Raw genomic sequence first — 13,044 nt, 5'->3', positions numbered from 1 at the left:
TAAAAGGAGTGGGATTTAAGACTTCCCATAGTTGTTAGCATTTCCTGAGATGTAGGTGTGTAGTCAGTTGCGTGCCAGACTGTCTAACCTGAGATCTCTGAACAGAGTGCTGTCTGTTTGAGATGCTATTCTGACATGCCCACCCATCCCCACGCATCATTCACAGCATTCTGATTACATTCTGGGTGTCAGGTTGCTTCAAAATTAAGCTAAGCAGCACTGATTTTTACACGCTCAGCTTTCTCTGAGCAATAAATTCCTTCAAACAATGAACTAACTTACATACCTAAAGGTTAGTTATCTAAATCTAACACATCCATCCTGGGCTCCCTTTATAGTCATTGGAAAGAAAGTTCTTATTTAGAGAGCAATTCAACTTGTCCTCAAATAGGTGTCAAAAGTATGTGGGATGAATTGCCCTTTAAAAATGTTTTATTTCTACCCTGTGATTTGTATGGGAATCTACTGCTAGGTCAGTGGTAGACAACTTGCTTTTAGCCTTCTAAGCTAAGGTGTTATGGATGTGTGAGAAAATATGGATGTGGCCAACTCACAACAGAAAAGAGAGTGAGACAGCATTTGTAGATTTATAGAAACAAGGAGAAGAAAATAGTGGAAACTGCAAAGGCCCCTTTACTGGGAAACAACTGGTTTTACTTAGAGTTACAATTAGAGGTTCATTTTTATACCCTCACATTCTCTGAGCTACAGTATTACTTTTTGTGTACTGCTGGGTGCAGCTAATGAGAAGGGCTACCATGACTGCAGACACTTTTCTTGTTCACGTATTTGCAAAGTACAGAGTTGCATAACTCACTTTACTTGAACTTACTGTTGTGTGTTGCTTTTTTTAAAAAAAAAAGTCTAGATATTTTGCAGTTTGCTACTTTAGAAAGAGTTGAGCTATCTTCTATAAAAAACTAACTAGTTTTGACTTCCTTACAATGTATTCCATCATGTATTACCAGGACATACGTAACATATTGTGAATAGGGCAGTTTTCATTAGACGTATTAGAATTATTTTCCTTCTTGGTTTCCCAGAGCTGAAACCTACAATTTTTCAGAGCATGCTGTGAAAATCGTATTTTCTAGGGCTATTCAGAGAAGAGGTGATTTAAACTTGGTGCATTTGAGTGTGGACTGTTATTGTTTGAAATAGGGTTTTAACATTAAGTAGGAAATTCATATTTAAAGAGATCAGATTGTGTTAGATTATGATACCCTTCTTACTGATGATACTTATTATTTTGTTTGTATTTCTATTATTTGTTTCAGCATCTGAAACTTGGAGAGGATTTGAGTAAATCTAAATTAATAAATCTTTCTCAATGATATTGTGGGTGTTGAGTCAAATTGATACTTAGCTTTTTCTCAGGTAGTAGAATATAAGCCTTTTTTCCAATTTATGTCCCTTTTTTCTTCTATGCCCCTTTTTCCCCGACTATAATTTTCTTTATCAATGGTAGAGTAGTGTGTATTTGCTCCTGAAGTGAGTGTTCCCAATGCTAGTTTCATGTGCTATTCTGAGATTCTTCTAAGAGTTTTTCCTATCACACGTTGTGGGGAAAGACTGGTAAATACTTAAATATGCTCATTTAAAATTAGTCTTTTCTTGAATTGAGCTGTATTTTAACATTTTCCTTAATTTTTCCTTTTTTTTTTTGGTTATTATTTTTTAACTCTAAACTATACTAAAACTCCTCAAAATCATCCATAATTGTTTATAAACATTGTTAGCCCCACTGCAGCTCCAGATGTGTATTTCTGTTCCTTTATCTCCAGTTCACGATGTATCACTGTAAGGCCAGAGCAAATCCTAGTTATTGAAAGACTCACTTTCCTTTTCCCTGACACAAAGTAAAGAGGTCTTTTTCTTATGTTTTGGAAAAATGTTTTATTAAGAAATACCTGAGATAATGATACCCTGGCATAAAAACCTAGCCTCGAAGTGGATATCAGTTTACCTTTGAATATTTCTAATAGTTCCCCCGTTTGATATTTTTCAGTTCATTCCAGTAAGCCTTTTCTTCTGAATGGTGGCAGCAGCTACCATGGGGAAAAAGACTCCTCACACAGGAAATGAGTCTTCCCAGGCAACCAACCCCAGTCCCTGAGATAGCCTCGAGAATCAAACCTCATCACTAACTTGCTGGAGTTCAAAGGAACCTGTTTCGCTCGGGTCCTGCTTATCTCTGCCCTCATTAACCTCTTCAAAGAACTCTGAAGATTTAGGGAAGCTCTTTCCTCCCCTTCACTGAAACACGGTGGCTTGACCCTATCAACGTTTCGTACAAGTTTTCTAATATTCTGATGAGTGTGGAGATGGATTCTCCAGTGGTGGACGTTGATCAGATCAGGCCCAAAGTTGCTTTATCTGAGATATTTCTGCTTGAAAAGCACAGACCTCAATTAAAAGGTGTTAGAACTCACACATAGGATGGAAGGTCTATGTGTTATACACATATATGTGAAGATTTCTGGTGAAATAAATGCAATTGTAGAAATTATAGAAGAAAAAATATCATATTCAAAACACTGACAGTATGGGTAATCAATCCTTTTGCTTTCAATGAGCTGCGGATACAGCACTAGTAACTTACTTAGATTCTCTAAGAGGACAGCTCTGTTCCTGTCAGCATATATATACAGAAAGTTATCAATTTAATATGGTTGGTTTGTTTGTTTGTTTTTAATACAAGGACTAATAGACCTAGAGAGCGCATGAAGGAGTCTGACTATTGCTGAGTAAAAGATTGCACTGCCTTTGGAGAGAGCATCCTGGGTTCTGGTCTCTGGATTTATACAGAACTGCTCTTGGGAACACTGTCCTCATCACACACAGAGCGCAGAGGATGTGAATTTGAACGTCATCCATCTCATAGCTTCTGGATCTCTGCATGGGAGCTGGGTGTTTCATCTCTCAAAATGTGCATGCAAGAAATACTTTCAAACATTAAAGTTGTAGGTTCTGGGGACCTGAGGGTTAAAGAGAAGAAAAATGCTCAGTGAGTTTGAGGCACTTCAAGGATGTGAAAGGAGCTATTTTGGATCTCAATTCTAGATGCCTAAAGGCTTCTTCAGGACAAGGGTGTCTGGATACAATACACCGTATTAAACTTTGAAAAAATGCTAGTATGTACCTTACATAAATAGTTCACCTGTAGGATTAGAAGATAATTCTCATACAGATTGACACAAATAAGAGAATGTTATCCAGAAAATACTTTTTCTTTATTAAAGATACACTGTGCTTTTTTTATTCTGTCGTTGTTTTCCAACCATTCCACTTGAATCATTTGCACTGTATTGACCTGCTCTGAGCCTTTAGGGAGGCTGTTAAAACCTGTAACGTGAACCCACAGAAGTGTCAAATATTAACAAGTGTTCTCTGCCCTGCTGGTGCTGAACGTTGATCCACCTCAGGCGTCAAGAAACTGAGAGCGCTAATTTGTAATTGTTGCCTTTCCTGTTCTCTCATATGCAGGGTAAGCATGCCAAAATGCCTTTCCTCTAGATATTTGACTTTATATAGGAACTTGCATCACCCTCATCTTCACAGTAGCAGGATCCCACCCAGTAGCATACTAATCGATGTGACTAACATCTGCCTCCTGTGGTTCATTGTTTCTCTCATCCTGTCCCCAGAAGCAAGATTGTGTATTTAGCTATATAATGTTAAATATATCACTGTAGTCTGCAGGGATATACATTTAACTGTACTTTTTGCTATGAGTTTATACTAATGAAGGCAAGTCAAACTGGTGCACTTCCACCTGAAATGGAAGATGACAAGGTTTGAGTGAACTTCAGATTCTGGGAGAGGCCATTCCCCCAGTCTCAAAATGGGACTCTTCCTCCTGCCCAGAAAAGCTTCCCCTTACTGCAAGCTGACACGGGTGCCTGAGAATTGGAGTCACCATCTGAAGTCCTGTCCTTCCTTCAAGCCACACAGCACCCCAGGGGTGAAGTCTCCCACCTGGAATTCACACTCACCCTCACTGCTGGGTCGGAGACCAGAAGGACAGGCAGATTTAGTATGCTTGACCTAAGGAGACATAACTGAATGCTTCCTCCTTTGAGTGTTTTCTTTAAATCAGGCATACCAGTGAAGTCTAGTTCAATACCATTATGGAGTTTAATTAGCAGAAATAATGAAGTACCAAACTAACACTGCACTTTATATGGTTATGATAGCGTACCAGAGTGATTGTTTGTTGGACTACTGTTATTTTGGAGCTGCCTCATACTGTCCCTCCTACCCCAACCTAACTACACTTTGCATAGCTTATGGCGGAAAAAAAAATTGCCTTCTGCTGTAATTAATATTAAGTCAAATAGTTTTAAGCCCCCTATTTCCTTTAGCACTTCCTATAACAGGAAAATTTTCTTGTGACTACAAAATATTTGATTTCTATTTAACTAAAAATATTGGCTCCTAAAATTCATAGGGGAAAAAAAAATGTGTTTCCATACAGCATTTCTTGTCTACTCTGTTGTCCTGTTGTATGAAAAGAACATATGAAAAGTCATCCCCTGGATTATCTCTTTATTCATTTATTGTCCAATTCCTGAGCACTCTTTGGTTCAGAGGCAGCTACAGTGGATCATAATTGCCCATGGCTCCCTCAGGAGAAGATTCAGGCATTAGAACCACCTTCTGAACCACCTGAACCACCTTCTGAAGTTACTTGTGTCTCTCTAGCCTAGGCAGACTCGGCATTTGTCTGAGCCCTTCAGTTAGGACCCTTAAGTTAGATGGGAGGAGCCTGTATTAAAGTGTTCGTTAGCTTGTCACAGAAAACCATGCTTTTAAAGAGAGTGGGATGCTCAGTGAAGGAAAAGGTGCTTGCTGTAAGTTATTTATAAAATCATAACCCATTACTTCCTCCACAAACATGCACAAATATTGTTTCTTATAGGTTGTTTGGTTTGGGGATTTTTTTAAATAGACTGAATATTATGATCTTATCACAATAACATTCTTAGTAATGTTGTACAGTCAATATATCTTTCCTGCCATTTGTTCATTTCACCTATAGGTATTTATGGAACCATTTATATAACAAATTGCTAGGAAATTATTGTTTTTGTTATCATTCATCAGTATTCTACGTAAATCCCACTGAAGCGCTGTGGTTTGGACAATACACCACAGTTTATCAATGAATAAGCTGGGTTCTTAAATGAGTAACTGATTTCTTTACCCTTGCAACATACAGGTTGTTCTTCACGATTGTCAATTCTCATCAGTAGGCTGCGTGTTTTACATAATACTGGGCAAACATAGCACGTCTATGTTGATGCAAGTTACTTTTACAGCTTGATGATATGCTTTGATTTATCACTCTTCTAAGCTGTGGTGTTCTATTTTCCCTTAGGGATATGATGATGGATATGGGGGTGAATATGATGATCCGAGCTATGAGGCATATGATAACAGTTATGCCACCCAAACACAAAGGTAAGCATTTGTACTTTTACATTAATTTTTCAAAGAACACTGTTTTTCTCTTAGCTTTTCATGTAAATTTCCTGTTTTATTTTCCACCTTAAATTCTACAAAATCTCACAGTACTTTAAAAAGCTGTCAAAAAGTAATAATGGCAGTCAGAATTTATATACAGAATTATTCAGATGAAGCCAAAATGCAAGCAGCTATACTTTTAAAATTGGTGCAAATTAACTGTATTTTTTTAAAAAGCAAGTGATTACATCATTTTCCTATCTGATGTCATTCTGAACTTGTTTGTGCAATTTTTTTTCCTTTACTAGTGTGAAGTTGTCAAGGGCATCTCATATTTATGGCTTTTACAATGTTTTGGGCAAAAACAGAGGGAAATAAAAAAAAATAATGATGATGGTAAATACCTGCCACTGGTTGGCATCCACCATCAAGGTAAACTATAGAAGGGAATTGCATGCCTGAAGTAAGACTGAAATGATCTGTTTTCAGCCAGTTACTTTCTCAGCAACTCTCAGAATTGATAAAAGCAACCAAGTTTGGAAATTTATTTTATGACCTTTGTGTGATAATGGGGAAAATTGCATTCATATCTTTTATGATTTGTGTCACTAAAATGAGGCAACAAAAGTGATCACTTTTTATGTACTCATACACCACACGCACTCATATATTAATTCAATGGTTGGTCCATGTTTATTAAATATGGAATGACATCTTTTTCACGGTTAAGCTGAAGGATAAAAGGGTGCTTCAGCCAATTATTCAGAAAGTGCTCTTATGGGTTGCTAAGAGTACATGTAAGATTGTGGAAAGGCAAATGGAATTTTAACAAGAAAAGACACAGATTTTAACTGAGTTAGTGTGATTCTCACTGGGCAAGAAAGCAATGTATACATACAGAGTTCTGCACTCCAAAGACCAGAGGACCTTATACTTGCTTTTTGTTTAACCATCTTTTTTGTTGAATGCTTTGCTGATGAAAATGCCTGTCAGAATTACGTTAAGCTCCAGAACTACTGTAGTGAGTGGCACCTGAGCTGATAAAAAATACTTTGTAAGTATTTTTATAATCAGTGAAGTATATTTAAAAGGATTTGTCACACCTAAATGTGAACCCCATCAAGTATACTTTAACAACACCTCAAGTAATTATACATTACTAGCTGCACCCATCATGTCATTGCGTAGGTAGATATTCTTGTTGTCAAATGTACTCCAACTTCTTTGAAAAGAATTCAGCCCATCTTTTGCTACAATAGTGAATTGTCGCAGGAGATATTGCCTCCAGTGTAAAAATAATAATTAGTTGGAAATCTCTCTGCTATGACATCGCTTTATATCATCTGAATTAACCTGTAATTTCTTTGCAAGTTGATGTCCCAGGCAACTAAATGACAAATATATCAAGTTTATGAGGAGTGTATTATAATCCAGCTAGAACGGGCAGTGATAATTTGACTCAAGAAAGAAAACTTATAAAGAGTCACATAATTTTGTCAATTAAACAGCTATTAAGTTTCATCATCAGATATGGTTTCTACTAACGTGAGCTACCTCCAGGACACCTAATCTATTTAAAATCTGCACTAAAACATTTCCTTTTGTAATATATGGCAGGACACGCAGTCATACTTATCCATGTTGAGTGGCAGTGAATGCTGCAAGTAGTCTATTGATTTCAAAGAGAGCACTTTTGGAACAACACAATTCTAATTTCAAAGATTTAAAGAAATGGACCATTAGATATGCAATTTGGATTTCTGTACCTTATTGGCCATTTAGCTTCACAGAATTCCTTACTGAGCCAAAATAATACGATATAATGAAATAGTATGACCTAATTATTTGCTTAGATGTATACATCAAAAAGGTTTCTCCCAATTTCACATCTTGGTTATTAGTATAATCCAATCATATGAGCAAGACATACCATGTGCACATCTAACAAAGAAGATAAGTAGTACTGCTTGAAAATACTTATTCCTCTCATCCAGTGTGTGATTTACAGGAAAAAAAATAACAAAAACTTGTAGACAATGTCTGTGCTTGGTGAGAAAAATATCATTACTGCCCTCTGCAGGGATTGACTGAAATTCTAAAGCATGAGACAAGAAAAAATTGTAGTTAGTGGCTTAATGCAGAGCACCAAGATTTCTGTTCACATTAAGGGCAGAGTTTCCATTTGCTTTTTATGGCTCATTAAGGAATCAGTATGGAAATTCTTAGAGAAGGTACAAACTCGTCTGACTGTCTCACCAGCATGTTGACCAAGCCTTACTCTCTTCATTTCTTCAAATAGAAGAATGTGTTGGGGTGGGGGGCACAGATAGACGGGATGGTCTAAATGCAAGCTGAATTCAGTATGCTTTAGAGCAGAGCATGTAGTAAGTTGTGCCTTGTTCCCCTACTCACCCAATGCACAGAGTGAAGATAGTGTTTGGGCAGCCTGGCATCACCACCCCTGTTACCTATGCTTTTGTCTTCCAGACCTTATATCTACTTCCCATTTGCTCACCAGAGGCTTTCTGCCCATATATATTTCTTCTTGGGGCCTTTAGTCCTTCATTGCCCAAGAGGTCTGATTTAGACTTCTTTATAAATTAGGCTGTGCCAACAGCAGAGAAAATGAGCATGCTATCGACGTACACGACTGTGCCACAACATAGGATTATGATTTAGTAGAAGGAGTGCCAAAAATACCAAGCCCCAAGACCATCCAGATGCAAGTAGAGATAAATGCTGTACTTTTGTGCACAATTACCTGAAGATTTGTACTAAAGGTCAGGGACAGTGTTGCAGGCCCCTGTATTGCATTTTGTATAGGTGCTTCTCTAATGAACTCTACCACTGCCACCCTTCCAGACAGAGAGCTCTGTCCTTCATGACAGCAGTCTGATTTTTAAGCTCAAAAGAGGGGGATGGGGTCACTTGTGGAAAAGACCATGACAGAGTCTCAGGATCAGACTGGAATGAAACTCACGATAAGTCTGCGTGGCTGACTGAGCTAAGAGGCACCTCAAGAGCACTTTGAAATGGATACAATAAGCAACTTGAAGAAAGAGAACAGCAGGACCCTCACTATGGTAAGTGCCACCTGTACCTTATTATGTTTGGGGAGATTTATTTTAGGAAGGAGAGAATTATGGGCTATGACAAATACAGTCTATATTGCATGAGGTATGTCTTGCTTTAACTAAGAGAAGCTGTATTTCTAAAACCACCTTTTTTCTTCCTCATCTTCCTGTCCCATAATGACAACCCAGAACATAGGATGGAACCTCAGGACAAAGATTTAAAGGAACAACTGGCTGCCCTTCCCCACTGCATCTATAACCATTATTTACAAGATTCCATGGTAGACTACAGGTTTAGCAAGGACACTTAGAAACCCTGCTCATTTTAGAAATTTGTTCATACTGATGTCAAAATAAAGTTTTTAAGGTAATTAGAATGGAAGCTTTGTCCGATGCCAAAGAGAACAAGGAAATAACCATTTCAGTGGGCAGGGGAAGAAATCAGATCTGACATACTTCCCATGGGCAATGTTGCACTGCACTTCAAATTTCTGGATTAAACCTCTTTTTCCTCTCTCTTCCTCTCCCTTCCATACAGTATGAAGATGGCTTTCAGTGATAAGTACATCTGCCTGCCCAGACACACCAAGAGATATTCAGTAGTTGTGAAGTTTATACACTACTCCCTAGGCACTTGGAAGTCAGGCAGAGAATACTCAAACCCTTTCTGCCAGCTAGATTTACCTCCTGAACCTCTAGTCTGACAACTTTGGTTAAAAATATAAATCCTAGACATGCTATTCAGAAGTAAAAATCCCTTTCTGAATATGATTGCCATCCCTGCTCCTCACCATTGCCTGTTCATATGTGTCAATGGTGAGGTGCAGAAGGGAGGTAAGGGAAAGAATTAGCCTGATGTTCTCAAACAGCAGCATCTCATCTCAGCCACCAGTTAATATCCATCTAGGTTTTCGACTCCCCTTACCCTTGGTACTTAAAAACTTGTAAGAAATATATCCTGGTTGTCTAACAGAATTCTGGCATTAAACAAAATTACTGTCACTGCACAGGTGTTTAGCTAGGGTGTTTAGCAACCCTCACCTGTGAGCCATTCTATCAGATGCTGCCCAATTTCCATTGCTACGGTAGATGTCGTTCCTGGGCAGGCCTGTAAAGGTATGCTGCTTGTCCGCTTTTTGATGATTCTTAGCAGTTTAAGCACACTGATATTCTCAATGTCTTCTTACCTTCAAACCATGTTGGAACATGTGGTGGCAACCATTCTGCCTTTCCATTCCCACTCAGATATTGATTTAAAGAAATAAGTATGATTTTTACAGGGCAAGAAGCAAGTTTATAAAACTCCAAAATAGTAGAAGTATCAATTTCCAACTCAGCTGTAACACAGAAGATGTAGGAGAATCCTATTAGTTTTCAAAATATAATACACTTTTTTATTTTCTTAGCAGGAACTTTTAAGTCCGTTGAACCACCACCACTGTCCAGGATTCATGGGCTGAGAACACTAGATCACCAGGAGAAAAGGATGAAAAGTTTTGTGAGAAGATCTACAAGATCTGCCTCCTTGGTTACTCAAAGGTTGGTAGGGGATCCGACTGTACCACATGCAAAGTGTGGCCAAACTCCTCAGCCAAGACCAACAGCATAATTTTGCGGAAGTGGATCAGTTGCTCATGAATCAGCTGAGAACCATGATGGCCAGCAGAGCCACTTTCAGCTCTGCTACCACCTCTATAGTCATCTCCACTGACCTTTGTGTCTGCCAGCACTAGCAGTTTCATTTCAAAGGTACCATGTCTCACAGCCAGAAGAGATACTAAGGAAATCTGGGACTGAGGGACTGACTGGCCAGTCACGGGACGAACCAGGAAGGGTATGTTCTATCTAATCCACTCATGCATAACCTATCCAACCGTATGTAGTGTGAACAATGGCACCTGACAGGGAAAAGCAAAGGAAGTCAATGATTGTCCATTGAAGCTTAAAATTTGGGTTTGATATAATTTCCCTGTTCCGCATGAACACTGACACATCAATCAGTTCTGGTTTTTGTGAACAGGTAGTTGGTATATTGGCAATGGCTTCCAGGGCTGGTTGGTTGGCTTGCTCTTCTGTCTTTTGTTCTGTCTGGCTTTTGTTAAAAACATAGTTAAGCTGCAAAATGAGTTGCTGAGTGGGTGCTTACTAAAGAAAGAGGAGTCGGTGACTCCCATCCTAGGCTGGAAATAGACTTACAAATATCAGAAAACCTGTAACATACTGACAAGAAGAATAAATAATTCAGTGATAAAAGATAGATGAAAATAGTGCAAAACATTACTGTTACAGATGCCATCTCACAGTGACACAGGCCTTCTCATGACATATCTTCATCTATGCTGTGACTGCAAGATGACATAGGTAAAGGACATTTCTCTGGCCTGCCTGGACCCAGCCTCACTAATGACAGTAACCCAATTTTAGGGCCTTGAAGCAATTCTTGGCAAAATATTTACTGTTAATCTTGCAAATATTTTATGTAATGCTATAGGCAACAGTCCTCTGGACACACACATTCCATGCTGGTATGCAGATTGTTTTGGGACAATGACTTCTTTTTAGTCTGTCAAACGCACACTGCAAACCCATCCTGCATCTGCTAAGCAAGCAACCAAACAAATCTGTTTCTGACGCAGAAATGCATGTTATATGTCATGTCATCTCTGAACTTCCTTTCTAAGAAGTTAATGGTAGTACAGAATCTAAATCTTAATGTAAAGAAAGATGGTATTAATACATCTGAAATAAATTCTAAGTTTTTACATCATCTGAAAACTTACATTGTGTTAAATAACTGCTAAAATGAAATTATCTTAGAGGACTGAAGAAAAGAGAAAGGAAAGGTGCAGTATCAGAGAATTTCAAGTTGACTGGTATAGCTTTCATCTAACTGAATTATATTAATTCAAAAGATATAATTATCTGTGGTTCATACCTATAGCTGTGCTGTCATGTGCAAAGTCCCACTGGGTTCCTGTTTCTCAATGCTAGTAACAAAAATATAATGAGAAAAACAAGTTTCAGGGCATATATGCTGCCTATGTCCACTTTCCTGCTATGGCAGATAGTTGCTATGACCATATCAATGTAGTAGTATCCCAGTAACTATATGTTTATAGCAATACCTACTAGTTCAACCTGTCATACACTCTGCAATTCTAATTAACGTTCTTATAATGACTCAGACCCACTGAAAATTTCAAGAGCATATTCAACCATTGAGAATGAATATATGACAAGTTATTGACTTTGAAAAGAAACTTTGTTTTCCTGGTTATTCTTGTTTCTATTGTTAAGTTCATGCTATCTACTGTACAGCTTGTGTTTACAGTTCCTTTTTCGGCAATGTGGGCTGCTAGTACAGGGGATTTAGGGATCACTTATTTCTGATTTGATATGCAGGAATATAACATAGACCACAGTTCAGCCTTTGTCACTTATGTGGCTTACAGTACAATCACTTCAGTGCAGAAACATGCTGCAAAATGATTTAGGAAGTAAAGCAAAGAATATTTTATCCAGTTGAATCTCCAGGAATTATTTACATCAGCAGTGTATATTTGCCTGAGCTCCAGTTCATCCTGGTTACCCTTGCTTGACCTCCAGATATCAAGACTTTGTATGTACATCTGTTTCCAAAGACGAATTCTTCACAAGCAGTGCTGCAAGTAAAATAACACTTTCAGACTAGTACACTTGTAAAGACAGCGGTACATAGTTCTGCTGGGCACACATGTCCTTTGATGGACCGTACCCAATGGACTATTCTTCTCTCCAGGCTCCTTTCAGATTCAGCAAAAAATGATGGCCCTATGTTTCAGTAACAGAAATTTAGTATTAACATTAGGAGGGAGTGAGGAATGATAACACAGGACTAGAGTGCTTGGTAATCTCCATCACCATAGCTTTTAAAACCACATTAGACAAATTTCAGTAAAGAATCATGTAAATAAATGTGTGTGCTTATAGGTACAGGAAATTATCTAGGTGACATCTTGAGGTCCCTTCTAGCTCTATTTTCTGTTACCTTTTCCCCTTTTTGTTTGCATGACTAGGTCTACTTCAAGATAACAACACAGGATAATCTAATTGGACTAAGGAAGCTGTTTTGTTACAAATAAAAAGAAAGTAACCCCATTTTCAAACTCCATTCTGATTTGTGGGGGTTTTATGATTGATAGAAATCCTTTTAGGAACAATTAAATTAAATCTGATGTTTCAAGCACTAAAAAAGTAAATGTATCTCTAATAGACTAGGATACTGACTTTCATCTGTTTTTCATGCTGGGTTAAATTACAATAAATAATTCTAGTCCATTCCTTCAGGAGGATCTCATAATAAAGATATCAGATCTTAATTTTTCACAAGTAGCATTTTCATCTAGAAACACAAATGTATACAAACCGAAGACTATAATATATCTCATAATACAGTACAATGCAGCACTGGATTAACTTTCTGGTTTAGACTGTCTCCTTCCTTATGCTGAAAAGGGGCAAAATT

The 13,044-nt window shown here is 37.9% G+C and overlaps 1 protein-coding gene across 2 annotated transcripts in view; it reads left to right on the top strand.

Moving 5' to 3' along the window:
• KHDRBS2 (KH RNA binding domain containing, signal transduction associated 2) overlaps window positions 1-13,044 on the top strand; it is a 398,703-nt gene that overhangs the window by 359,205 nt on the left and 26,454 nt on the right. For both annotated transcript variants that reach the window (XM_075497293.1, XM_075497292.1), the window contains one exon: window positions 5,381-5,463. In XM_075497293.1, the coding sequence (XP_075353408.1) occupies window positions 5,381-5,463 (83 nt within the window). The remainder of the gene's footprint in view (window positions 1-5,380; window positions 5,464-13,044) is intronic.

Source organism: Mycteria americana, chromosome 3 (assembly GCF_035582795.1).
Source record: "Mycteria americana isolate JAX WOST 10 ecotype Jacksonville Zoo and Gardens chromosome 3, USCA_MyAme_1.0, whole genome shotgun sequence".
NCBI lineage: Eukaryota > Metazoa > Chordata > Aves > Ciconiiformes > Ciconiidae > Mycteria > Mycteria americana.
This window is presented reverse-complemented; position numbering and strand designations above follow the sequence as displayed.